At 38.1% G+C, this 27,180-nt stretch overlaps 2 protein-coding genes across 7 annotated transcripts; one reads left to right on the top strand and one right to left on the bottom strand.

The window, feature by feature from the left end:
• Nucleotides 1-95: 95 nt before the first annotated feature.
• On the bottom strand, nt 96-10,207 carry LOC139147706 (aspartate aminotransferase, mitochondrial-like). Its single transcript, XM_070718873.1, has 11 exons — nt 9,966-10,207; nt 6,708-6,864; nt 6,052-6,180; nt 5,380-5,513; nt 4,979-5,066; nt 4,291-4,359; nt 3,912-3,947; nt 3,205-3,355; nt 2,562-2,727; nt 2,063-2,213; nt 96-1,256 (listed from the first exon to the last, which is right to left on the bottom strand). The coding sequence occupies exons 1-11, from the start codon at nt 10,064-10,066 to the stop codon at nt 1,134-1,136; spliced, it is 1,305 nt and encodes a 434-aa protein (XP_070574974.1). The 5' UTR covers nt 10,067-10,207; the 3' UTR covers nt 96-1,133.
• LOC139147703 (NADH dehydrogenase (ubiquinone) complex I, assembly factor 6-like) lies at nt 9,630-27,180 on the top strand. 6 transcript variants are annotated; one of them, XM_070718872.1, is made up of 7 exons: nt 9,630-9,931; nt 20,159-20,339; nt 21,930-22,028; nt 22,636-22,738; nt 23,287-23,420; nt 24,756-24,857; nt 25,360-27,180. In XM_070718872.1, exons 2-7 carry the CDS (start codon nt 20,283-20,285, stop codon nt 25,543-25,545), a joined length of 681 nt encoding a protein of 226 aa, XP_070574973.1. In that variant the 5' UTR covers nt 9,630-9,931; nt 20,159-20,282; the 3' UTR covers nt 25,546-27,180. The 6 variants fall into 6 exon arrangements, with proteins under 6 accessions (XP_070574973.1, XP_070574972.1, XP_070574970.1 ...); XM_070718871.1 differs by lacking the exon at nt 9,630-9,931 and adding an exon at nt 10,206-10,407; XM_070718868.1 differs by lacking the exons at nt 9,630-9,931; nt 20,159-20,339; nt 21,930-22,028; ... (2 more) ...; nt 24,756-24,857; nt 25,360-27,180 and adding exons at nt 10,243-10,407; nt 11,857-11,957; nt 12,673-13,057; ... (1 more) ...; nt 15,138-15,404; nt 17,520-17,878.

Here is a 27,180-nt window from a genome sequence, read left to right as displayed (position 1 = left end):
ACACACAATGAGATACAGACTTGTACCCCAAGCATACACACTCTGGGATAATTGCAGAGCGGCCTGGCTACAAAAAAAATTCAATGTACCAAATGCAGGGTAACAAAGAAATGTTTATTTCAGCTATTAGATACTGCAGAATTCAATTGTGATGTAAATTGTACCAATGAACTTCATGACTGGCGCTACACTTGACCAAACTCCTAACCACAGAAGTACAACAGTCCTGTCATTTTCTGTGTCTGCTGTAGTTCGCTGGAATTGATGATAAGCACACAGAAGAGAAATCAAATATGCCTATGTCAGTTGACCTTGAATTTTACCGTACTTGACACACTGCATTTCATAATTTAATAAATGTGATTTCAATACATGGCTAAAGTAAATTGGACATTACGGGGATATTCAGACACTGATGCCTCAATGAGAATCATAAACATCTGATTTTTGAATTCATTCCCAATAGAAAACATAAACAGATCAGTAACTTGTGTGTACAAAACGCATTGGTTTGTAAATGTTAATAAAAACAGTAGTTGGAGCTGGATTTTTCAAATGAAATGTGAATTGTATCATCACAGATTTTAATAGGCAAGAAATAACATGCATTTTGAGGAAAATCCCAAGGTGTTTTTTAATAATTGGTGCTGATCAACACTGGAAATGCAGTTACTATGGTAACAATTACATTTTTTAGATTTTATATTTACTATGATATGCATACTAAGATACTCAAGTTTTGTGTGGTATCATCACCAGGTGGATAGTAATGACCTTTGACCTATGACTCAGCTTGTAGCTTACCCTGTTGTATCCGGTCTTCTTGGGTCACAATAACTACTAGTATGCAGCATAACCTTTGACCTTTCAACTCTGGTAAAACATTATTAAGGTTCTCAAAGCAGAAAATCACAACAAATAGATATATAACACACATTAGCCTCTTCATTATAAAATACTATACACTGGTAACGAATCATAAACCCGGACAGGGTATCAATTCTAGAAACGCTGAAATTATGACTGGTACGCAGTTGTAAGGTGATTTTGTTCCCGTTTTTTGCGCTGCAGGTCACTCAGTATGCGTTCATGATGTAAAAAGACACTACTAGCAGTCTCTCAGAGAAGCCTTGTTACTTTGTTACTTCGTGTATGGCGTGTGCTAGATAGGCATTGTTCTTTGATGAGATGCCGGCCACTGAGATTCTGCCATCCTTGGTCAGGTAGACGGAGAAGTCTTTGGTTATCTTAGCAACCTGTGAGAAACAGTATGAAATTGGTTAGTGTGTTTATTGCTAGGTAAACTATTTTACACCATTTTTTTCCCCTCCTGGTTTCTCTAATAAGGTGGAATGTGCCCATCCGCTTGAAAATTGGGGGAGGGGGTGGTTTTGATTGAGGGGGACCACATTAAATTATGCAAATTTAAGCTATGCAGATTAGAGTTTTTCTATGTAATCGCAAATTAAGGTAAAGTGTTGATCAAATATCAAATTCATGATAGCCTCCTATTTTTGCTCTTATCCCGATGGAAATGTTTAACGTATTAATGTACATGTACTGTTTATTTTAACGGGGATTTTGCTTAATGAAATAGGTGGGGATTCGTGCAATCATACACTCTGGGGAAAACGCTGTTACAGATGGTTTTATATTGCAGAGAGAGAGAGATAACAGGGCTTCATTATGCAATGCTTACGTCATTGATGGATGTAAAACAAGACCAAAGTTTGAACCTGATCACTTTTGTGCTAGTGATACAGATCATGAACATTGGTGTTGAACTTTCACATCTGACCTAATGGTGGCGCCCTAACATATGAAAATTTTTTGTCTCAAATTATTCCTTTTTCCCTTCATTTCCACTTTCTGTTTTCAGATCATTCCTTTGTACATTTTTCATATACTGTACTACTGAACAGTAATTTAGATATGGTCTGAACATATCTGCTGTCTAAATTTCATTTCATGAATAATTATTACTACAAATACAGTAACTTCAAAACAAAATTTTTTTTGGTCTCAGTGTCAATATTGAACTGTTTTGCGTTGTGATACTCACCTGGTCAGGTGTGAGTCCAGTGAAACAGAACATGCCAATCTGATCAATGATGTGCTGCCAGTTGCGAGTAGAACCTTCCTTTTTGAGATTGGCCACCAGCTGTTCCCTCATACTTATGATTCTGTCAGCCATGCCCTTGACCTCTGTTAACCTGAAAACAAACATGGAGAACGCATTGTACTGTCTGAGCAAGACTGACTGAATTCTACGAAAGGTCATTGCCCTACTCCCATTGGTTATTCTGATAGCATCATTGCTTGTAATGTCTATTTGATTAGTGTGTAGGCTGCAGGCTATGGAATCTGTTTTTTATCTCAGAGAAAAAATGTCACATGCCAAACCAGTACTGCCGAACAAAACCACTGACTCTAAGAATAATTTACGCACTGACAGTCTATGTAGCAAGCTTTCAATGACGTACATACCAGGCTAAAATACCTGTCATTGATATGTCAATCAACTCATCTATAAATTACCATACACACTCAAAGAGTCTCACCATTGGCTCCTCAGTTCAGGGGTATTTAGAATTGTAGAGGCAATTCTTGGCCCACTGATTGGAGGATTGGAGTACATTGGTCGGATGATGATTTTCAGCTGTGATTCAACGCGTTTCGCTTCCTCCTCGCTTTCACAGACTATTGTGAAACCACCGACACGCTCACCTGAAAAAAATTTCAAAATACTGTTGTTGATATGATCTTTGACAAATCTTGTATCCATGTGATGAAGAAACTTGGAATGGTATTATACAATTGAGTGTTCAATTCTAGCTGTTTATAACATTGACTGGAATGTTTGTGACATGAACATCCACTTTGCAATCTCCCTTCTCATTGGATCATACAGAGTGCTTGCAAGGGACAAATGTTTCATTATATTTACATTTATTACTGGGCAATGTAGACTGTTCATGACTCGAGTGGAAAACCCAAAGTAAGTGGCTGGGTGACAATTTAAAACAGGACAGTAAGTGTTAAAACCTGACAAAAGCCAATCACCCATTCTGAAGCTTTCTTCCTCAATAAAAGACTGACAAAAAAAATTAAGGAAAGATATGAAAATAACCATATCACTGTTATGCGCTTTTTGTTCATTGAAGTACAGTGTATTTGCTACAATAAACAAGTAAACGCACTAACCATACAATCCCATGTTTTTCGCATAGGACTGTGACAGGGCGATGTTGTGTCCATCTTCCACAAACATCCTCACGGCAGCAGCATCCTTATCGATGTCACCACTGGCAAAACCTTGGTATGCCATGTCAAAGAACACAAACAGGTTACGGGACTGAAACAAATATTGGTTTGGGCACTGTTAGTTTTCTGGAAAGTGCAATTTCAATATCAAATGTGTACAGTTGAGTGGTGACTTATCAATGCTTATCAATTTTCATAAGCCCCTGAAGAACTGATGGTCTAGCTTCCTACCATTATTACTCTGCTTTTAATAGTACAATAAATTTCCATGAAATACATGCACAAAATAAATTGCTGCATGGATAACACTGAATTGTAAGATAGTTTAGACTGGGCATTATATTCTTGAATCTCGTCCCGTGAAACATGACATATAGTATGATATTCACTATTGATGCTACCAAAGATTCCATCTGATGTTATTTTGATATTGAGAGCACAGCAAATTTTTGGCGTGTGTGAATAACATTGGTCCCATCTTCCGTTTGGTAATAATTTGTGTTTGTCCAGGGGTGCTTTTATGATAAATGCAAATATATGCCCTTGGATAGCGTTGAAATGTACTGTCGCTTAGCACGGGCCCACTGATCTTGTGTCCTGCCTCACTTTTTTGATCACTTCATTGTAATAAATGGGGACAGCCTTACCTTGATGATTTTGGACATCTCTTTCCACTGCTCCGGCTAAAATGTGAAATGACGGGAGTTAGTAAATATTGTTGATTGAAAAAATCATGTAAATTAAAATTACTTGTGAAAGAAAAAAAAAATACAGTATGTCTATATAAACAAGGCAATAACTGCACCATCTTCCTTGTTGGCATCAAGCACACAGCTATACACAAATGACACATCGAATAAACAGCAGACTTGCATCAAGAGTGGGAGAGGAAAGTAACAATATTAATCTTATCATGCAGATAGCTTTCTAGGTAGAATGACACTTGTGTGATCTGAATATCACAGTGGTTGGTCATGTCAAATGTAATTACTGGTATCAACGTTACATGCGTTTGCCATCACTTACCTTGGGATCAACACCTGTTGGATTATGGGCGCACGCGTGGAGAAGGATAATTGACTTCTCTGGGATTTTCTGATGACAGGGAAAAACAAGAGAAGATTTTTTTCATTTTTCACACAAAAACATACATCTAAAACATTCAGTGCGTCATCCAGTGAATAATGATTAGTCCAAAACCTGTGAATTTGAGTGAAATTATGCTGCTGAACTACAATTTCTACCACCAGCACTGTGCTGCGTGGGTTTGTGCTTAGTGGGTGCACTGAATGTGTTCCCAGATTGTTTGCGATTCTGTGACGCTGTGCGAGAGGGGCATCCTCCAAACACAATAATTTTTTACTTTCTCTGATACAATTGGATTAAAAGGGTGTATAATAATGTTATTAACAAAATACCAGGATTTATGTCCTTGTACATTGTACGCTTCATTATTGATGCGTCTCGGACAATACCTCCACTGCATGATGTACTTGGACATATATTCTGGAATTTCATGAATAACCTTATAAGATCCTTCAAGAAAGTTGTCTTCTTGGCTGTAGTCATCAACCTTATCTACATTGCTATCATTCAAACATCAATTCTCCTGAAAACCAGACACCGCATCACATTTTCCCATATATCTCCACTGATATCCTCATGATATCCGATGTACAACAGTAACACCAACAGAAAATCACTCATAACTTACAGAAATATCTTCAAATGCACCAGCAGCATCAAAACCACACGTTTTCGGGTCATAATATCTGTAATTCTTTACTTCCATGCCAGCGTGCCTGGAAATGGAAAATCAAAGACATTTACGACAAAAATATGACACAAAATGTCATGTACATGATGTACCAGGATTCAGTGAAGGATGGTTGTTAAACTGATAGCACGATAAAACAGCACCATATTCATAACATCTCCGTCAGTACTTATTTCACTTCATAGTTGAAAAATGTTGAAATTACTGTGTGGAATTATCAACACTTCAGAATATGGATATATTGCGGATGACGTCATCGGCAGAAACAAACTGTCGTGGTTACATGCACCACATGTGTGGCTCCAATCTGTCAATCAAACCTGCGAGGGCGCACTTACTTGGTAATGGGGACGTGGTTACCCCAGGTTGGTGTGGGTTGCCACACATCCTTGGGTCCTGCGTAGAACTTGGACAGGAAATTCGCTCCGATACGCAAAGATCCAGTGCCAGAGATTCCTTGAACTGTAATGTTCTGGGAACAGAAAGATGTACACAAAAAGACTTGTCAGTGAAGGCAGATCCTACATTACATAAAAGCTGACATTGTAAGAAAAATACAAAATTTGTTTCTGGGCTCGTCCCTGATATTTTGTAATGCTGTCATGTGATTTCTTTATTTTGTTTTCTTCATAGCCCTGATCACTTCTATATGGATTACCAAAAAACTTTTTTTTTTCACAGCCTACGAAATACCTTTTCTTCCTTTAAAGCATTTTGTGAGTATGGATGGATAGTGGCTCAATGCTAGAGTCAATTCATATAGGAGGTGCATCAGCTTTTTGTTTGGGAAGACAAATGGGAAGGACTTGGTTGCATGCATCAAAGCTGGAAAAACACAAAGACGCGAAGTAATTCAAGCGACAAGCAGAAACAAATCTTACTTTGATTTGGCCGACGAAAAGACGATGACTGAAACACTCTCAGACGTACTGCCTGAGGGTACAGCTCACACTGTCTCCTCTGACAGTTTCATAACACTGCTGACATACCTAAACATGTTGCATACCCACCCTTTTGCTCTGGAGCACTTCATGATTCTCACCAAACGCCAGAGTAGCTGATGCTTTATGGAACTCTGGCAAACCAGTGATGCCTAGGTACTCTTTGTCAAGGTTTTTGGACCGGACGATATCTTCTGCCTAGATGACAAAAAAAACAAAAAAAACCACTTGTATATAATGCCAGGGGCTGTGTGGTATTATTATACAGTAATTAATATCGTTGACCACTAACTGTACAAAATGCTTGAAAATAGAAAATGCCTACATTAGATGTACCTATACAAGTACACTTGTCTACATACTGTGTGTTGGCAAAGGAAAGTTGCTATGTGCATTTTTGAGGTGAAAAGTAACGCGCCATTTCCTTGACTTCTGACTCCACCAATCTCTTGTTTGCAAGGGCACTTTCCATAAATGCTAATATTCCAAATATTATATACTTTAGCAATTAAAAAAAATCAGATCTTGAAAACCTCAAAATGGAAGGTATCTGTGACTCTTTGACAATAAAGTGCATTAACTGCAAACCACAGAATGATCACATTACACAAATCACAGTAATGAGATGACTTCTCAATGATGTCTACCATCAACATGCAAGGTCATGCAGGGGTCATTAAAATTACATGCTTGTTTTGGTTCTGTTCCAGAGTGTCTCAGCTTACCTTGCGAACACTTGGTAAAACATATGGTTTGCCATCGTCATCACGGTATGCACCTACACCAAGGTTCATCTTATTTGGATTGGTGTCTTTTTTAAAAGCTTCAGTAACGCCCAAGATGGCATCTGGGGGTCCCATTTCAACATGGCTCCACCAGGAACTGACAAAACAAAATGTCTTCAATGTAAATCTCAGAGAGTCTTACCACAGTAAAGAACTGTATGACATTTAATAGAGATTTTCTATATCCCTTATCCTGTCAAGTTCATATTTCACCATCAGTTTAAGTTGAACATTAAACATTCTGCATTTTGTTGAATGTCTCTTTCACAACCGTGATATCTATCTCTGAAACTACTGAAACACTGAAAGCAACTGCCGAATTTAGACTATTGAGATGACTTATCAAATCCTAGGTAACTTGAGTGAGATAGTTTGATCACATCAAATTATTCATACCCCAAGATATGTGTGATGACTGTAAAAATTGCAGTCCTGTGGGTGTGTTTTGTCTCTTGTTGGGAAAGGGGGATTGTAGTGACTGCAGCTGGCAGTAAGCTAGCAAGTCTTATGATATCCTGAAACAGGTATACAAGAGGCTCTAAACATAAGATGAAGCTTGTAGCGGTCACTATTTTGAGTAATTTTAAAGGCAAACAATATATAATAATCAAATGTAGCAGTTAGTAAAGTCCTGCAAAGTCAGGCACAAGGGTCCTGAAGCAGGGACAATGCACTTGAACAGACATTGTGCTGCACACTTCCCCTCTCTTGTGATCTGACGATTTGCGAGCAGCTGAAAAAGGTAACAGTCTAATGAGGGAAACAAAATACATCGCTTTCAATCCAATTGCGGTTTATCAAGGTTCAAGGTCAACTTGACATGTGTCCAGTTGGGTCAAAGGTCATGATGGGTTGATAGAATTGTCTACACTGACAGAGTTACAAGATTTGACCTCTAAGTGACCCTAATAAAAGTTCAACTATGAGTCAATGGTCCCACAAACGAAAACAATCAAGGAAGACACAGTCCCTTCTGGTAAAGTGGCTGTGCCAAGGATTGACCCGATTAACTACATGTTGACTTACCATTGAATGCATGATATTATTCATGTACTATATGAAAAACAAAGAATTGTGAGATCATTGGCTGCTCTGCTGAACAGGGGCGGTTCCTTTCATGAGAAACAAGAAATGATGGTACTTACTACTAAGTTCTTATCTAAATATATGACTGAAGAATAGATTTTTGTTATTTTTATTTATTAGATTTATGTACATTACATGGAAGTAAAGATGTCTGACTTCAAGTGCCATAAAATCCAAATAGCATATACAACAGGATACGACACAGGGAGGGGAATATTTCCGATCTCACAAATGGTGTCCTACTTTGTCAATACCAGAGGTTTCATGCTTAATCAATATGTGAAAGTATTAAACCAGGGACCAGTACTGGCAGCAGAACAATGAGGAAACAGGTCACCTCGATCCCTGTCTTTTTCAACCCCATTAATTCATACCCTCTTTGACCGGTTGTGGCATAGACCCTGGAGTAAGCCAGGGTCTATGCTTATGGTCACTTCGACTTGTACACTAGTCACTTTGACCTTGCCACACTGTCCCTGTGTTATATGATGTTTTAAAGGGCCAGTAATGCTACTTTTGATGATATTTTATCATCTTTATTTTGTGTGTCAGTTGCAAAATCTTATTCTACTCCCAGCAGAATGTTGAAACACCAACTATTTAGCTTGTCAACATAGCGTCTATATGTGTAAAATGCACTGTTATTGTTTACATTTTAATTCTTGTCTGGGCCAGAATTCACTTGTAAACAATAACAATACAGTTTACACAGGTACTAGCTCAGTTTACAAGCTGAAAACTTTGTAGTTTGCACCGGGGAGTAGGGCAAGAAATTGAGGTCAACATTTAAAACACAAATAGTGAAAAATTCATCATCAAAAGTTAGTTTTACTGGCCCTTTAAATATATCACACAACTTGCCTAGGGGAATTGATGGTGATTCTATGATAAATCTGCTTAGTTCAAAACAATTTTGCAAATTTGATAACGTTCGTAAAGTTGGCGTCATCCTCATCCTCAGGTGACCTTTCTAGCTGACGCTGAAAATGACGCTACTAAGTGTCAGCGTCGTATCCGAAGAGTGCCAAAGTTATGCTACCCGATAACAGATATATGATAAAATTCGCCCATAACTTAAGAAAATAACAACTCCATTCTTTCTCAACTTTCTTTTGAATCATAAAACTAGTTCAAGGTAATATTTTATTGTTTGAATATCCTATAAAGTCTAGTTTTTTGGAAATGTTCGTAATATTCAGTCCATTGATCCGTGGATGTGTTTGTTGGTATCCTCTCAACTCTTGCGTTATGATTTGCCATAATTGGTGCAAAAAAGGTATATATGGTCCGAAATGTGTAAAAAATCGCCACCATGAGAGGCGATATGAAAGCCCTAATTATTCAGAGGACATATAAAACAATTAACGTTTAAAACGATGACTTGAGGCCTGTAAAGTCAACGTATTTATACTATTATACATACAACCTTTGAACTTAAAGGGCTAAGAATGTTGCTTGTAACTACATCGTGAAAAACGGATATTAAGAGGAGAGATTACTAAATATTATGAAATACAAACTCCACTGTGTTTTGATTAATATTTACAGTGATGTGAAACTTTGAGCACATTTTTAGAGTCGTTTTTACGATTATCATTCCATCAGATGCATTCGGGAATAATCGAATCTGATGCCGGTGAAGCTGACGCTGTAGCATCATCCTCATCCTCATTTTGGCCCGGCCCCTGAGGCTGAGGATGAGTATGATGCCAACTTTACGCTCGTTATTTTGATACACAAAATGCAGGTCGAAACGGTCGGGGGTCAAAGGTGACCAGACGCCGAACAATAACATGCACTTTTGGAGCACTACCAGATCGCGTGATTAACACGTGCTACGAATATTATCGGTCGACTAAAAACGTGTTTTATGACAAAAATAATCACATGCAAGGTTATACAAGGGATGGATAAACAGCTCAAAATTAAAGAACGTAAACGTCTTAATGTAATTCAAAAGTCATGAAGTCTTAGATAGGGACGGTGCTTTGGAGAACTGCAGAACGATCATGCGGCCAGGCCTACGTGACCCACGATAACTTCACGACGTAACACAATCACTTGGAGTGAAAAATATGGTAAATCATACACAGTTCTCATTATTTCATTTACCTGGATCTTGCTGACAGTACGGAAATAGTGCCCTTCGATAGGTGCTGTTTCAGGGCCGAAGTGGCCAACGTTCTGGCATGATTTCTGAGAGCCATGTTCATTCCCTAGATCCCTCGATCCTCTGCTGACCGCTGCTCGACCCACGTTACTTGTCCTGGCTGGTCTCGCAATACAACGCGAGATTGACTTCGTAGCTTTCATATCATCAGCATATGCTGAACTCGTTGGAGTGAAGATCACGTGATTTGGTCATGCGAGACGAAGTGATGTCAAAGGTATCAAACATGGCAGCCCCCATACGACTTTGTCGGCTGCACGGGGGTTTTGAAGTTTTCGCGGGGTTACGCCGGCAAAGATCTATATTTTTGGTTAGTAAGCCTGGCATAAGGTTGGAGTCTTCTAAGCTGTCATCAAACGAACAGTATTGCCTTAATATTGTCAAGTAAGTGCTACATTATCAAACAAACCGATCAGTCGCTTGTAATGCGTGCAAGGTAAGCGAACGAAAGTGGCGTGCGTGTCTTCTGCAACGTGCAGCGCACGCAATTTCTGGCCACAACGATTAATTAACTCTTTGGAGGTTGGAAGGGACCAGTTCCTATCATCATTCATGTCACACAGCCCTTAAACTTGTAGCAGAGTTGTTTACATCGGTCTCTCTAGCTCTGTAGACTGGCCCTCCTTTTTTGTCTCGCGATACTTGAGCGGTGTTTACGAGCGCAATGGTTCATGGGTAAAGGCATTGGCAGTCGGCGAACCGGCGGGAGTTTTAGAGCTGAGTTTGCTGTTGCAGCGGATGATCACCAGAGAGGTGCGTACAACCGTAATGACTTATTGTATGTTTTGTACCATCGTTTTCACACTGGACTTGACCCTTATTAAAGCCTTTCCTCCAAAATCACCCGTGCTACCGTAGACCATGGAGGTAGTAGGAGAGTAACTATAAGCTTTCTTGTACAGTGGCTATCAGATTACAGATTTCGCGCAATTTCGACACGCCTAGCGCCTTCCACATACACGTTAGGAGTACTGCATATAAAATTCGTTTGTTGCATTTTCAACGTAGACTGTGACAGGCACACTGCTTCAAAAAACTTCAATAATATGTATTTTTCTTGTTTAACCCTTTACCTGCCAGACAGTATATCACTTCCCCATCATCCAACTCAGTGAAAAGTGGTATTGCGCCAAAACCATAAGAATTTGAACCCATCATTTGGCTCGGTCTGTTCCAACAGCTTTAGTCCATAAAAATCATGTTTACAGTATCTGTGATTTCAGGGGCCTTCAAATGTTCAATTTTTTGTTAAAGTGCACCAAATTGGATGTATTCAGTGTGCTACACTAGTTTTAAGTTAACGGACTTGGCCTGATGGTGAAATATGAATTTGGCAGGAAAAGGGACAATATGATTTTTCCACCCTTTCCTAAACAGAGTATACTATAGGTTACTTATACTATTTTATAATAATGTAGTGCAGAGTCCTGTCTCTACGACTTCTAGTTACATACCTATGCTGCGGATCCGTAGCCCTACCCATCATGATCCCTTCATCATTTGCCCTACCACTCCCATGGCTGTGTGTTGTTGGGAAGTGCAGCCAACAATACACAACAAAGGGAATGGTACAGGGCTGCAGATATGCTGCAACATAAGTCTTTGGAGTGCATGTACACCTGTAAAGTTTACAAGTGAATGTGGTAGGTCATGCTGTATTTCAGTCTGTACATCAACAAGTTGGGCGCACATGTACACCAAATTTTCCAGTATTGAGAATCATCCGTGGAAGTACCACAAGCTCCACACCAAAGTGAGGGCATGCATGTACACTAAAACCAGCCAGGTTTGTGTTGTTGCAGCCCTAAACCATGCATCTTTTTACCATTGCAGACTACCTGAGATCAACACATACTGGTAGTTGGTACCAAGTGTGTTGACTTTGCTCTCAGTAAGATCCCACCTGTGATACCATACCACGTGACCAATATATGGTATGTGAACTCAGCTTTTTCTGAACAGGGTGAATTTTTTACCACTGAAAAATTCAAGTACAATAATAGAAATGGATGGTATAGATTTTTGGAAATAATGAATATTAATTTAAGCGATTAAATTCAGGCATACAAAAAATAGGTGAAATGTAACATTAACCCTTTTCCTGCCAAGTCCATATTTCACCACCAGGTCAAGATGGTTAAAATTAATGAAACACAACGTATTCCATATGATGTATTTTAACATAATACTGTACATTTGAAGGCTGTTGAAAACATAATACTGTAAAGTTGATTTTTTTTGGACAAAAGATGCTATAACATACCAAGCCAAGTGGGTGAAAATACGTCATGTTTTGGCTCAATACCGCTTTTTACTGACTTGGTTGATGGGGAAGTGATACAGTTATTACTGTCTGGCAGGAAAAGGGTTAAGGGGTTTAGAATTAGGGATAGGTTAGTTTTAGGATTTGTTTTAACTTAGAATTTAACTAAGATATGTAATCCCCCATCAGAACCCAATCACCCCAAAATTTTCAAGCAGGGGCGACATTCCCCCACTCCCTTTGTGAGAGACACCTGAGAAAACATGAGCCCTAAGGACTTCTTTGAGTATAATTATAATACAATGTTATTATGCAGAAGAACAGGTCGTATCTTTGTATTTTAAAGAAATTTTTTTTTCTCGCAAATTTTTGTTTGTCAATTGCAGTTAAATCATCATGGAAAGACAACAGATATTTGCTGGAGCTGTGAAAGACATTGTGGAAAACAAAATGTCACTGAGAAAAGCAGCTGCCAAGTGGGGCGTCAAAAGGTCGACCCTCAGCGACAGGGTCACCGGAAAAGTTGATATTGGCAGGAGGAATGGCCCGCCACCCGTACTAACTGCTGCTGAAGAGAAAAAGTTGATTCATTGGATCAAAAGTATGGGAAGGAGAGGTATTGGCATCACCAAAAGTGAACTGTTCAAGACTGTTAAAGCAATTTTGGACAGGGACAAGCGTGACACCATTCTAAAGAACAACAGTCCCCGAAATCTGCCTGGGAATGGATGGTACAAGGCATTCTTGAACAGAAATCCATCTGTAAAACTGGTAATAATTGTTGTTGTTCCTTACAGTAGACTGCAGTTGTTGCAGTGGTATATATCAGTTCATAATCAAACAACAAAAGTCTGACAATGGATTTACAATTTTGACTTTTCCCTAATGGGATGAACTGCTGTTATAGGTCACTGTGCTGAAAGCTTAAACTGCTGACTTGTTTTTGAAGCAACAAAATAGTGGAAAACGAAATCATGAGCATATAGCATAACCTGCGTCGTTATTTGCCCGTCAGTGCATGGTCATGGAAAACTGGGTAAAATCCAATTAATTTACTTTCTTTTGCAATATATTTTAATTACTCATGATCCCTAAGAGATGAACCATTTACCATGCTGAACAATATCAAATATCAACATTTTGACATCTGTTTTATTAAACTTCAATCGCAACAAAATTATTGTCTGCACAACTGACAAAGACTGAACTGCTAAAAAAGTACTCCAGCTGCAATCTTGTGACTAGCTGTTACGGTAGTTTGATTTTTTTCCAGGGTGATGTTAAGAAGCCGGACCACAAACACACCAAATTAAACCAGAAGAAGGTTGATGAGTGGTTTAGAAATTATGAAATGTTTATCTCTGATCATTGCTTACTGGACAAGCCAGTGCAAATATGGAACTGCGGTGCATTTGGCTTCTATGTGCAAAACAAGACTGGTGAAGTGTGTGGGCCATCAAGAACTGCTACAGATCCTCTCCACCAGCCTACGACAAAGGGCAAAACACGAATAACAGTCCTTGCTTGTGTCAACGCGGCGGGAGGATCAATACCACCTTTTTATGTGTTTCCTCGGAAGAAGACTCCAAGAGCCCGGAATCAGTCAGTCAGAGAAGTTGATGGGGCCAGCTGCTGCTTTACAGAGACTGGCAGAGTTGAGACGGAAGCATTTCAATCCTGGCTGGCCGACCATTTTATTCCCCAGATACCAGAAGCAAGGCCAGTTGTGTTACTCCTCAACAGCAATATTGCACATAAGGACTTCGAACTTTTCAAGCTTGCCGAAGAGCACAGCATTCTGCTGTACAGGCTTTTGCCAAATGGGTCGCATTTTCTCCAACCGTTCGATGATTCGTTCTATGGTTCATTGAAAGCTGCATGGAGCTCTGCCGTTCGGGAGTTTGAGGTGGAAAATCCCAGCAAAGAGATAACCCAGAGTAATTTTGCCAAGGTGTTCAAGTCTGCTTGGCAGCAAAGTGCCACAACTGAGAATATTTTTGCTGGTTTTGTCAGATCAGGGATATACCCAATTGACCGGCACCAGATTACCAGAGCAACGTTATGCCAGTCAGTGACTTTGAAAGATTCTAGAGCCACTAGGGTCATTGTGGACAGAAGTGAGAAGGAGCAAAAAGCTGTTATAACAGTAAGAAATGCCATCATTAAAGGGTAAGGCATTCAATTTGCACTCAGCACGTTTGTCTCTGTCAGTCATTTTGTATGAAAGTTGAACATGAAGGATGCCATTAAGAAATTCCATACATTGTATCAATAAGTTTGAATAGAAAACCAATATAGCATCAGTATATGTCATTGCGATACTTTCATTTTGATGTATACTTTACAAACAGTGGTCTCCCCAGAGCAATTACATGTATACAGGAACTTCCCCTATGAAAGCCAGATTATGGTAAATGTATGTATCAAATGTTACATGTAAAAAGCCACCCCACTCATTGGATGTGCCGTGTTTGGTCCCGGAATCCCATAATTTTGTCATGTTTCAGACTTTCATTGTCATTGAATCTTGCATATGATGTCTGTGAATATATAGCGACTGAACTTGAGTAAAAATAAACTGGAAAAATGTTCCATTTTTTGTTGGAGAACGCATATCTTTCAAAATGTATTCCCTGTACAACCATTTGATCCCTCTTTGCATATGTCATGAAAGTAATCATCATTATTCAAATTTCTCATAAAGTCAAAGCAATGCTATGACAATTCAAAAACTCCCACCCAGTGAAAGATAATAGCTACGTCATCAGTAATCCCCCATTGTGCGCCAACGGCCCTGTAACTTCCTTTTTTAGTCATTTGCTAATATTTGACGTATGTTTTGCCAATGCAGGTATGATGTATTTCAAGTGAAACCCCCTGCAGGCTTGAAACTCCTTGTTAAGAAGGAGTATGGTAACCCATATGACGACCATGCTCTTTTGCTCTGGTTGCCGAAATTGGTGGACATTGAAGAAAGCAAGCACAACATTGTTATCGATGACATGCGGGAGATAGTACTCAAACAGGTTGCAGATCTACCAATGGGCAATGTGCCGTTTGTCCTAAGCGAAGGAATTTACAGATGTATAGAGTTGAACTTGGCATCTGAAGTGACATGGTAAACACTTTTGCTTAATTGATGAATTTCACTGTCAAAGCAAATGTCAAATGTAGCGTTGCACTAAACCAATACACCTTTTCTCAAAGCAATATTTCTTATCAAAGATGATATAAAAACTCATACTATATATTTTCAGAAAGCAAAGAAACTAAAGTTTAGTATGGTAGCGATAGTTTACTCAAAAGATGAAGGGGGTACATATTTGGGACAGAAAACCTTAATTTTGGTATAAATGGTGAAAATTAATTTAAGTTGAAAGGGTAATACTACCGTACGTTATGAAATATAATATCTTGTTTGAAATTAGAGCCAGGATTTGTTTACAAGAGGGCGAAGACGTGGTGCAAAGCACCACAAGCAACTGCGTAGCGGTCGCGGGGGGGGGGGGGGGGGGGGGGGGATCAGGAGGGGGGTGGCCTAAAAATAGGAATACACAAGCGAAATTCTAACCTCCTATAAAAACTTCAGAGTACTCTGCTGTCATGGTTACCCTCAAGTTCCTGGGCATGTTTACTCAGCTAAGTCGTTACCTAATGCACGGTCCCTGTAGAGGGACCGTGGCTAACATTACGGCCTGTGCCGTGCAAATATGGCTGCCATCAATGAGTTGCACATGGGCTTATGATCTCGGATGACATCACAAACTCGCGAGATTTGCAAGATCGATGAGAATTACGTTTGCAGCCTGCAGGATCGACGCTCACGCTTGCATTTTGCTTGTAAATCACTGTCAACTTTTTTTCCCCGTACATTTTATTGTTTTATTTTTCAAAAAAATAAATCTTTTTCATTTCTGGCAAGGGGGCGCTCGGAATTTACAAGAGGGCGCCACGCCCCTGTTACCTTATTCAGCGAGAACACTAATTTTGCTGTGCATTATCTTTTCTCATTGGTAAATGACATGGGTTAAAAGGCTGACCTTCAAAAAATGATTATAATCATGATTAGTAAAATTGCAATGACTCTTATTCAAACTGTAAGAATTTTATCGCCCAATTAAATTGTTGTTTTGTTATATAACTAAGATTAAAGTCCATAGTGCAAAGATTTCACAAAAAGGTGTACCTGACCGGTGTTTTAATCTTGCATTAACAGATTAATGAATATGAAATGAATCTTTGCAAACAGTGATTTTGAGCAAGATACGATGCGTTATGTGCAACACCTCAAAAGGCTAGTCACTATAACTTTTGTTGGTCCACTGATTTCAAATGTCAACTACAGTTTCTTGTTGCAATCCCCAAACCATGTTTAGAATGGAAGTATTTAGCTTTTCAACATAGTTTGTGCATGTGTCAAGTGCGTTGTTATTGTTAACAGGTGAATTCTGGTCTGGACTAAAATTCACATGTAAACAAAAACAGCCCATTTAAAAGTAGAGGATGTAGAAAAAGAACTTGCAACTCGATGGCCCAGTACAAGAGGGATGTATCTCCTGTGTTTAAAGGTATACTGTCACGTGTTCCAATTTTGCCACAGTTACCATGGAAAAGAGAAAATCTAACCAATCACAGATTTTAAGCGGGTGGCCGCTTTTTAAAAACAGTGCCCTCACATGGGCATTTTGAATGCCAAGGTACCATATATGGGCATATTTAGATTACAGGTGACTGTATACCTTTAAGCATAGGAGGTACGTCCGTCTTGCACTTGGACATTGAATTGATATATAAAAGGAGTGGACAAAATCATCGAAAGTAACAGCTGCTGGCCCTTCAAGTGACAAATTTCAAAAGCAAAGCAAATATCATTAATATTCTGGTCTGCCCATTGAAATATGGATTGCATATGCGACAACCTTGTTCAATGTCCGTAAAAAGTGTCATGCCATATATTGACATGTTCTATTATATAAAATCTAGTACTTCTTACAATGTAACATTCTCAGGAATAGTTAAGAGAAAGATAGCATTTTGCAAAATCGCCAGTAACATAGAGGGCACCATTGTTGTCAGGTATAGAGTACATGAAAATAGCTGAAGAATACCCCAGGTTTATGTTCATTAATCTTTATCCATGCCACATTTCCAGTGTCTGAAGACTCAGGCAATTAGAATTCAATATTGGCTATCCTGTGTATACTTCAGTGTCTACCAATTTCTTTTTCTGTAGTTTGGCGACTGGTTCACCACGAGACAGTTTTCCACCCTGGCCGGCAGAGGACGAGAGGGGATGCAAAAGTGTGATTCCAGCTGACTACAGTGTCACAGTCAGCAATCAACATCTCAGTGCTGCAGTGAAACTAGTTCTTGACGCCATTGGAAAAATGACCGAAAATAGCGTGCTCAAAGTAGAGGTGACTTGGCAATCTTAAAGCCTGCCAGTTTCATGTTCGTGGTCTTCTTTCTAAAACTTGTTGAAACACAGCGTTTTGATGATCACTTCTAATATTTTTGAAATTTAAATAGCATCAAGACCCCGTCATGAATTCCCAGATAAAAATGATATTTTCTGTTTTCATAAAAATAAGGTAATGGGAACTTCATTTGCTCTGCAGACTTCAAAATTAGGCGGGAAAAGAAACAGGCCAGCAAACTATGGCAAAAAAAAATTTGAACAGAACAAATCTGTCCCAGAGTTGCATTCTACCTCAATAATTTCATGAAATAAATAATACAATATCAAGATGGTCCAGTTTGCTATGACCTTCAGCTTTGAAGGTCAGTAATGTGCAATGAATCATCTTTTACATAAGCAAGTTGTATTCACTATCTCAATGAAAAGAGTGTCATAACTCTTGGCATAGAAATTAGTCAGATCATAGACAGTGGAAGTTTGTCTGTGGTCCTGTGCAAAGAAAACATTTATCTTTTGGTCAGAGGTTTTCTACCTTAAGTGTTTTCAACAAGGCTATGAAACATCTTGTGTACAGCAATCATTCCTCATCTGTTCAGCGTTGTTCACACAATCTCAAAACCTCAGCATGTGCAATACATCACCTTTTCAAGTAAGCTACAGTATCCATTTTCATGTTGAATAGTACATATGCTGTACCATACGTCTGGATCAAGACACATGGCAGTTTTAATTGAAAGTCTTGTTTTATTTTACTTTTATTATTGTAACATTTTCACAATTTTGTGACGTGAAGTTGCGCTTTTAGCACTTTTTCTTCAGCTGGCTTTTACAGATCATGTTTTGTATATGAAAGAAAGGATGCATGGTAATTCGGGAAAAGAACAGTTCTACAAAACGTTTATAACCTGTTGACCTCCAATTTTCTGTAAAAAGGATCCACCATTGATAACGATTGGTTCGGACAGAACTATGATGGGAAGATGTTAAGAATGATGATATTAGTTGCTACATCAACTCAAGCACTGTTAAGAACAGTGCTTCACCTGAATGGTATATGCACTAACGTAGAGACTCAAGTTCATGGGTCAGTTTGGGGTTATGTTTAATTTTTAGATATTAGTGCCCTGAAACATGCTCTTTTTATTTAGTGAAAATTGTTGGGCAACTGCATGTAATTCTGCTGGCTATGAATGCGAAAGTAAGAATTTAACATTATTAAAATTCATTGCCCTTTTGGTGAGGATGAAACAATCACTATGTTATATTTGCTACGTTTATATGTAAGCCTTTAACTTTTTAATTTTGTAACACTTCGCATACGTACATTTCTTTCTTCTTCTTTAGTTGGATGCTTAAAGATGATGCTTTGATGTGGGGCAGTGATTCAGTATTAACAGATATATATATACTGACAGATCATAATATTCCATGTTAGTCAGTAAGTTTGCACTCAATGGAAGTTGTAGTTTCATAGGGAATAAGATGATAGTGTTCAAATTTTCTAATTGATAGTTCCGCCATGGTAAGCAAAATATGGTTAATGTTTTGAGGACTTGTTCAAAACAGACATGCCACTTTGGACAGTACTCATGTCTGATCCTGTTGGTCTGTCATTCTGACAATGTGAACGTAGTATGCATATTTCAATGCTTCAAGACAAATTTATATGTTAGTATATATCATGTAATAACTATGTTAATCTTTATGTCAGAGAAAAACTTTTAAAACATGTAATAGCAAACTCAGTGACTTTAAATCAAATGTATGTTTATATGTTTAATAAATACTATAAATGTAATCTAAATTGTATTGAGTTTGTATGTGTGCGGTATTTTTTATATATTTGTATGCCATTCACAATTGATTGAACCTATTTTATTTTACAATAGTTGCAATGAAACCAGCACTTGAACCATATTGTTGAGATATGAATATGAAAGAAATTTTAAGAATTTGAATTTCATATCTCTAGCCTTCCACACTGAATAGGATTAGAGTTATCGGCACACAAGATTACATTCATCTAGGATTTAAAAGGATGTTTATAAAGTTCCCTCTTTACACCGTCCAATTCACTTCACACATCTCCTTCAGGGCTGTGGCCATTCTGCCAGGTTAAAGAATCATTTTATTATTGAATCCAAATACGTCTAGAATTGCTTATGCCCCATGGTTTGATCATGCGAAATTGAAAATCCAGCTACACACATTTTATGATAAACGCCAATTGCAAATTTGCTCTATGTTTGTCTTCTCAAAAAATGAAGACTGTGTGTGTAAAGATGATGGTATAATCACACCAGTTCGTAATTATACATTAAAATTTTTATTCAAATTTTTAACCGAATATCACAAAAACACAGAAGTTTATCAAAGAGGTTTATTAAAACACCAAGGGTTTTTTAAAGATATTTAATCATGAACTTAAAGTTTGTTTTCCCTGTTTCAACCAGGAAACAAGACTATGAAAACTTTCTGTGTACACTGTTACTGCCAGAAGATGCACGTGCAGCAACTCTGGCAATCAGGGCATTCAACATTGACGTTGCATCGGTCCGGGATGTAGTGTCAGAGAAGATGATCGGCAAGATGAGAATGCAGTTCTGGAGAGAAGTCATTCATGAAATATATCAGGTAAGTTAATTCTGGAAACCTCTCCTGGATCTCTTAACCCTTTGAGTGCTGTATTTTTTCCCACCAAAATTTTAGTCCAACATTTTAACAATTTTTATGAACTTTTCTGTAATTTTTCTGATAATTTTGGACCAAATGAACACAACATTTCATTGGCCTCAGGTTTTCATCAAAATTTTGACAAAAATTTGACAAAAATTGACTGAGGTATAATTTGTAAGGGTGACAAAAACTTACTTTGGCACTCAAACTCAAAGGGTTAACTCTGGTATGTGGTTCGACGTGAAAGTCTTGAACTCCCTCAGCTTTCACTTCAAGTGACAGACTGCTTACAGTCAGTGCTGGTAAAGTTTTTACATCCAAAGGCTTGTTGACTTCGACTATTTACATCATGTTACTCCTTTGTATTCCTATGAAAGGTTATCAAATCGACCAAATTTTTTTCAGATAAATCTGATAAACAACATGCAAATAGGGCCGTTCACAGTTTACGTCACTGTTCTCTCATTAATATGCAAAAATAAATATTTGTCCGCATTTTTAGATTACGCTTTTGAAAATTACGCATGCAAGAACGACGAAAATACATCTCAGTGGGCGACTGCTAGTGTAACAGTGAATACTAAAAAACATATTCACGACTCAGAGTACAAGCTGCAAAAACAGCCACGCATGCAACATTGATAAAATTTGTCCGCATTTCAAGCTGCGTGTCCGATGTCGCGCGCGTACAGCTATATTTAGTAACAAACCTGTAACCGTGAACAAGGCTATTTGATGTACAAACATACATGAACTATAGTGCTATCTTTTCTTTAAGGTAGAGCGCCTTGGGTACAGATACTTGGGACTCTCAAGTTTTTACAATTCTTTTCTGTTCCACCACTTGTTTGGGCACGCTTTAAAGCTCTTGGAGTAAGAACAATTTTCACCATCATAGTTTTTCGAAAATCAATTTTATTTTTTCCCAATGAGTTGATACAGGGTTGGTGGCCATATTGAATTTTAAATACCGGTAGATGTTAGATAATTTGTTTCTGTAGCACCATACTTTGCATGGTGACCCCTGATTTTCATTCTGGATTTCGAAAGAGAATGGTTCAATTTTTCACCAAGGAAAGTTTGAGCAAAAGTTTCACTTTCAAGGTGCATTCTACCTTCAAAGAAAAGCCCTCTTTCAAGAGATATTGGTTCATTTAATCGCCCTCATCTCTTATAAAATAGACTGGAAGATCCGTCGCTCTCTACACTTTCTACACTCCCTCTCTTACTGTCTGCGCTCCCCCCTCTTCAGTAAGAGGGGGAGCATAGAGAGCGCCCTGGAGCGACGGATCTTCCAGTCTAATAAAAACATTCCCAGACAACTTTTTGCAGAGCACAATTTAGCATACACAATCATACTAGTTCACATGTGGATTTCTAGAGTCTATATACTCTCCTCTCATAATTTGCCTCTGATTTCAGTTTCAAAAAATGTTTTGTGTCATTTTACTGAGCCGCTGTGATTGCAGATAATATGTCTCAAAAAATGGTGGGGTAAAAGGTTTCATTGACATTTGCTGTTCATTTTCATCTGTTCTCTACATGCAGGGTACACCGAGACAGACCCCTGTGGTGAAGGAACTCTACAGGGCTGTCGTGAATCACAAATTGTCCAAGAGATGGTTTACAAGAATTATCGACAGCAGGGTATGAGCGATAGCAGTGCCTGTATAAATGCTGCAAAATTAGTTCCTTTTCTGACAACACTCAGAGGAAATATTTCAAAAGCAACAGTTGGTGTCCCAATCAAACATTTCAGTGAACTGGCTGTTGGTGCCTTTAATTACATCCTTTGTATTTGTGCAACAATAACAAGATTTGGACTCTTTCTTTATGGGTTATAAACCAGTCAATTATTGTACAGGTACCAGAAGCAACAGCTGGTTCTTTTGTCATCATATACCTATTCTTTCCAACAAGCATAAAGTCAAGGTACTCTAAAATCCCTCACTGTCATGAATTGTGATGCATTTTGTATTCAAAGGTATACTGTCACCTGTTCCAATTTTGCCACAATTACCATGGAAAGAGAAAATCTAACCAATCACAGATTTTAAGCGGGTGGCCGCTTTTTAAAAAGAGCGCCCTCATGTGGGCATTTTGAATACCAAGGAACGCCCCTTTGACCATATATGGGCATATTTAGATTACAGGTGACTGTATACCTTTAAGATAGCATTCAAGAGAACAAAGCATTAGAAGTCCTAATAGGAACATTAGAGAGCAAAAACAATATATGACATTCTTTTTACAGGAAGCTAATCTAGACAATAATAATTACAGAAGATTATCAGAAGTTGAAGATTACGCAGAGAACACCTGCTCATCATTGCTCTACCTCACTCTAGAGTCACTTGGTAGGTATGTTTTATTGACAAGTCAACATTGGAATTCAAGTGTTTTTACTCAGTCTGGCAAGCTAGCAGTTTTAAAGTTAATGATAACACCCAGTTTACAATATTAAGGTACTATTTGCCTTGAAACTGATAGACCTAAACTTTTGCCCAAGTTTTCCTGAAGGAAACTTTAAACCATTCTCTTACGAAATCAAGAATAAAAATCACAGGTCACTTTGCAAAATGTAGTACTAGAGAAACAAAATTATCCAATATTTACTGACACTTGAAAATCAAAATGGCTGCCATAGGTGAGTTAACTCCATGGAGAAAAATAAAAGTTTCAATTTTATAACATTATAACATGACCAATTTAATTGGAAAAGCACACGCTGTTAATGAATAGTTTTCATAGGGTAATTCTGAGCAGGCAATGTTTATACTACCGGTATGTGTAAATAACTCCTACCACATTTTCATATCCCAAAATTTATTTCATTGAAGCATTTGTATAATGAATGATTGATTTGCTATAGTAATAATGCAATTTGTTTTTGTTTACTGCCAAGGCTTGCAGAATGTACACGCAGACCATGCAGCCAGTCACATAGGAAAAAGTCAAGGCATTGTGACATTGCTGAGAGCAACACCATATCATGCTAGTAAAAGGAAAGTCTATTTACCAATGGAGATTCTCATACAGGTGAGGCAAAGCCAATTTCTTACAGATACAGAACCTTATGTACGGTAGTATGAAAAAGGTATGGAGGAGGATATACTGAAAAATTGTGTTAAGGTATCGGTAGCATGCTTATCAAGGAGGTCACAGAGCTACCCTAACCTGACTTAAAGGGACAAAGTCGCCCATTTTTCATGAATTTTGTTTGATATGAGTTACAACTTATATTGTTTGACACATTGAAAGATACTGAATGAATGGGTGGCCTTGCATATATTCGACCCTGGTTTTAGACACCAATACATGAAACCATCGCGAAAATGAATGGTCATGACCATTAAGTCATTCTCGCGATGTTTCATTTAATTTGTCTAAAACTGGGGTTGCAAATATATGCATGGTCACCCATTCTTTCAGTATCTTTCATGTGTCAAACAATATAAGTAGTAACTCGTATCAAACAAAATTCATGAAAAATGGGCGACTTTGTCCCTTTTGAGGTAGAGTGTGCCTCGGGGTCAGATGTTCAGACACTCAAACTTGTTGTACGATACTTCTTTTATGTACCACTTGTTGGTGATAATTTTTACGGTTTGGAAAATTTTAAATTCCCACTAGCATATTTATGTGAAAATTGTATTCTTCCCCAACGTGAGAGTTAACATATGGATGGCAACCTTTTGAATTTCAAGTACCGGTTAGATATTGGACAACTTGTTTCTGTTTTACCAAATTTTGAAGTGTGACCCCACATTTACATTATTGATTTCGATGTGGGTGGTTTAATGTTTCCTGAGGAAAGTTTGAGGAAAATTTGAAGTATTTCAATTTTGAGGCACGTACTACCTTAATCTTCAATCGAGAAGGAAATATGAATATCTAATGAACTGCAGACATTTCTATCATGTAGATCTATGAAAAGTATTTGAATTCTATGTGAACAACTACTTTTGTTTCCTTGCTGGTGTACACCATTCATTTCATAATATGCATAAATCAAAGTGTAGTTAACCCATCATCACCCTAAGAGTTAATAAGATCTCATGATATTGCCGTCAAGATAAGACACACACTTCTTTAATATTTGGGTAAAAAGAAGCATAGCAAAGGTAAATATTTGCAATGCGGAGATTGTCAGGCGTTTTTACCAGCTTTATAATGCATAATACAATTAATCCTCGTCAAGTACATATTTATGAAGAAACTGCACATATGTTCAAGCACATATCACCTCCTAGATTGAAGATTAAGGTAGTACGTGCCTCAAAATTGAAATTCTTTAATATTACATATCAATTTACCCAGCCAGCCTCATAGCCAGTACTCTTGATCATCCAGTGATTCAACTTTGATTGACAGCATGGTGTGGCTGAAGAGCAGATAATCAGGGGCAGAGTGGATCAGAAACTGAAAGATGTTGTCTACGATATCGCAAGTCAAGGTCATATGCAGCTTGAAAAGGTAAACTCTTTTGTTTCTCTCCCATAAAATTGGAAATTTCTCTCCTGAGTGACTTCTCAAAATTTCAAACATGAAGGCGATATCATTTCTTACAAGCGTGGGATGAAAAAGGACCAGTTAAACAACTTATATGAAAGATGAAAAATCCTGCATCCAATTTTTTACCTTACCAAAGGACATTGTAGTAACACTTTCTGCCTTATGTACGGAACTTACCATGTACAGTGGTTTGCAGCGTTGTTTCGACCGGACTGATGCTTTAGTGCCTTGAAATATTGTCCTTTTACGACTAAATAGAATTTTGGATGGCTTCGTCATCCAGTTGAATTGATTGAAATTTGAAACATTCCCATTTTAGCTGGAGGTTGAATTGTAAAAGGTAAAGTGAAGATAGTTGTCCTGAAGAAATAGGGGTGGTTGAATAAATAGAGTGGTCAAAATTGATGGGGTTTTTGCAGTAGTGAATATTGAAACCAGTGTAATTTTTGAAATGATATTCCAGGCAAGATCCTTGAAGAAGGATGTCCCGAGAGCAGCAATGCCGGCTTTCCTGGTGACTGTGCCAGTCGCCAACTATCTCAAGAAATTACAGAAGGCGGACTTTAATATATTTCATCCCAGTCTCCAGCAAAGGAACACCATGATTCCGTTTTCACTCTGGATGCAGTCTCTTCGAAAAACCTACTGATAGTGGCAGAGTATCTACTGCCTGGAAAGACTATGGTTTTATTGCAGACATTTGCAGGATTGAAGCTCATCTCTCGCAATGTACAAATAGAAGCTCCGTGTTGGCTTCCTGTAATGAGGACAGTATTATAAGGCAAGGGAGAGATAATTGGACAAGATGCAGTAGCTGGTTGAGAGGCACTCACTGGAAAATTGTTATTCATTGCCATTAGAAAACCACCACTTTATTACCCTGAGTATCAGTATAATGGACCATGGTCAGCTTGCTATTTATGTCATTCTACAAAACTGACCAATCAGAGTGCTCAGGCGTCCTTTTCATTGAACGAAAGATAGCCAATCACGTTTTGCACAGCAGAGGTTAAAGGTCAATGTATGAAAAGCATAGACATTTCCAATTTGTACAATAAAGCATCATGATATGGATTGTGGACATATTTGATCATTTTTCTTCTGAATGTTAACTGTGAATTGTAGGGAGACTGTCAAACAAGAATGACTACATTGATGAGTGGAACCTAGAGACGTACAATATTGCCAGTTCTCCACTGCGCAAACTCAAGAACTGATACATTTATCACCTTTGTGGTTGGTGTGCAGGTGCAGCGTTGGTGTATTATTAAAGACGGAATTTTTTTAAAATATCTGGTCGTTCAAGTGTATGAAAATGGTTACAATCATGGTTAACAAAAAGCATTGGGGGATGGCACAACATAGCACAAGTCATTTTGATTTGTGTCAACTGTCAGTTTCTCACATACAACAAAAGGCACAGAAATGTACGTGCATTGGAATTTTGACAACATGCCCTTTAATAGTAATACAAACTGTAGCAGGAGGTTCTATTAGGTAGTGTGCGTCTCCAAAGCGAAAGACTTAAACTTTCGCTCAATCTTTCCTCAACGAAACTTTCAACCGCTCTCTTACCAAATCAAGAACAAAATGCAGGGGTCAGATGCAAAAGGTTGGCATCATAGGAACAAACTACATAAAATTTTATCAATATTTAAAATTCAAAATTTGGCAACTCAGAGCTTGAATTTTTTTTTCTCCAAGAGCTTTAAAATGGGCCCCTACAAATGATAGATCAAAAAAGAATTGTTACAGTAAAATTTGAGTCTATCCAGAGGCATATTCTACCGGAAAGGAGCCTAATTTGCTTACAGTATTTATTTGTTAGCTCCTTTGATCTTCATCACCTTGAGTATGATGAATGTTCTAGTCTCCTGGAACAGACTAAAGTATGCACCGTAAGATCATGGGAGGGGATATCAGAATGAAGATTTGTCACTTTCTGTGTTCCCAGACCTTACACTTTCTATTGGGATGAGCAGAGCATACATATAGTTTCCCCTCGAAAAGTTTTCTTCAATTTGTGGCTATGTGATTACATGACTTTGGAAAAGCAGTATTGTTTGTAATAATGTTTGCTTTTTACAGTTTTTCATATTTGACCAGACTCATCAAATACTGATGATCAATCCCCTTGTGTGTTTGCTGACAGTGAAGAATACAATGTTTTTCCCAAACTTAGTAAGCAGGGCTTTTCAGGATAGTTTTACGTGTATGGAGTGAAAAAAATTGACCATGTAACTGCATGAGGAATTGCGGTCACAAATAAAATTTTCAGTAGTAA

Source organism: Ptychodera flava, chromosome 13, assembly GCF_041260155.1.
Source record: "Ptychodera flava strain L36383 chromosome 13, AS_Pfla_20210202, whole genome shotgun sequence".
NCBI lineage: Eukaryota > Metazoa > Hemichordata > Enteropneusta > Ptychoderidae > Ptychodera > Ptychodera flava.
This window is presented reverse-complemented; position numbering and strand designations above follow the sequence as displayed.

What these genes read in the sequence shown, in the direction of transcription:
- LOC139147703 (XM_070718867.1), top strand. Translation starts at nt 12,683, where the DNA reads ATGGAAAGACAACAGATATTTGCTGGAGCTGTGAAAGACATTGTGGAA. An exon ending in AGAAATGCCATCATTAAAGG is followed by an intron (nt 14,456 to 15,137) that starts GTAAGGCATTCA and finishes TTGCCAATGCAG; the next exon opens with GTATGATGTATTTCAAGTGA. An exon ending in TTGGCATCTGAAGTGACATG is followed by an intron (nt 15,405 to 17,519) that starts GTAAACACTTTT and finishes CTTTTTCTGTAG; the next exon opens with TTTGGCGACTGGTTCACCAC.
- LOC139147706 (XM_070718873.1), bottom strand. Translation starts at nt 10,066, where the DNA reads ATGAACATGGCTCTCAGAAATCATGCCAGAACGTTGGCCACTTCGGCC. An exon ending in AAGTGCTCCAGAGCAAAAGG is followed by an intron (nt 5,514 to 6,051) that starts GTGGGTATGCAA and finishes TTCTGTTCCCAG; the next exon opens with AACATTACAGTTCAAGGAAT. An exon ending in AGATGTCCAAAATCATCAAG is followed by an intron (nt 3,356 to 3,911) that starts GTAAGGCTGTCC and finishes TATTTGTTTCAG; the next exon opens with TCCCGTAACCTGTTTGTGTT.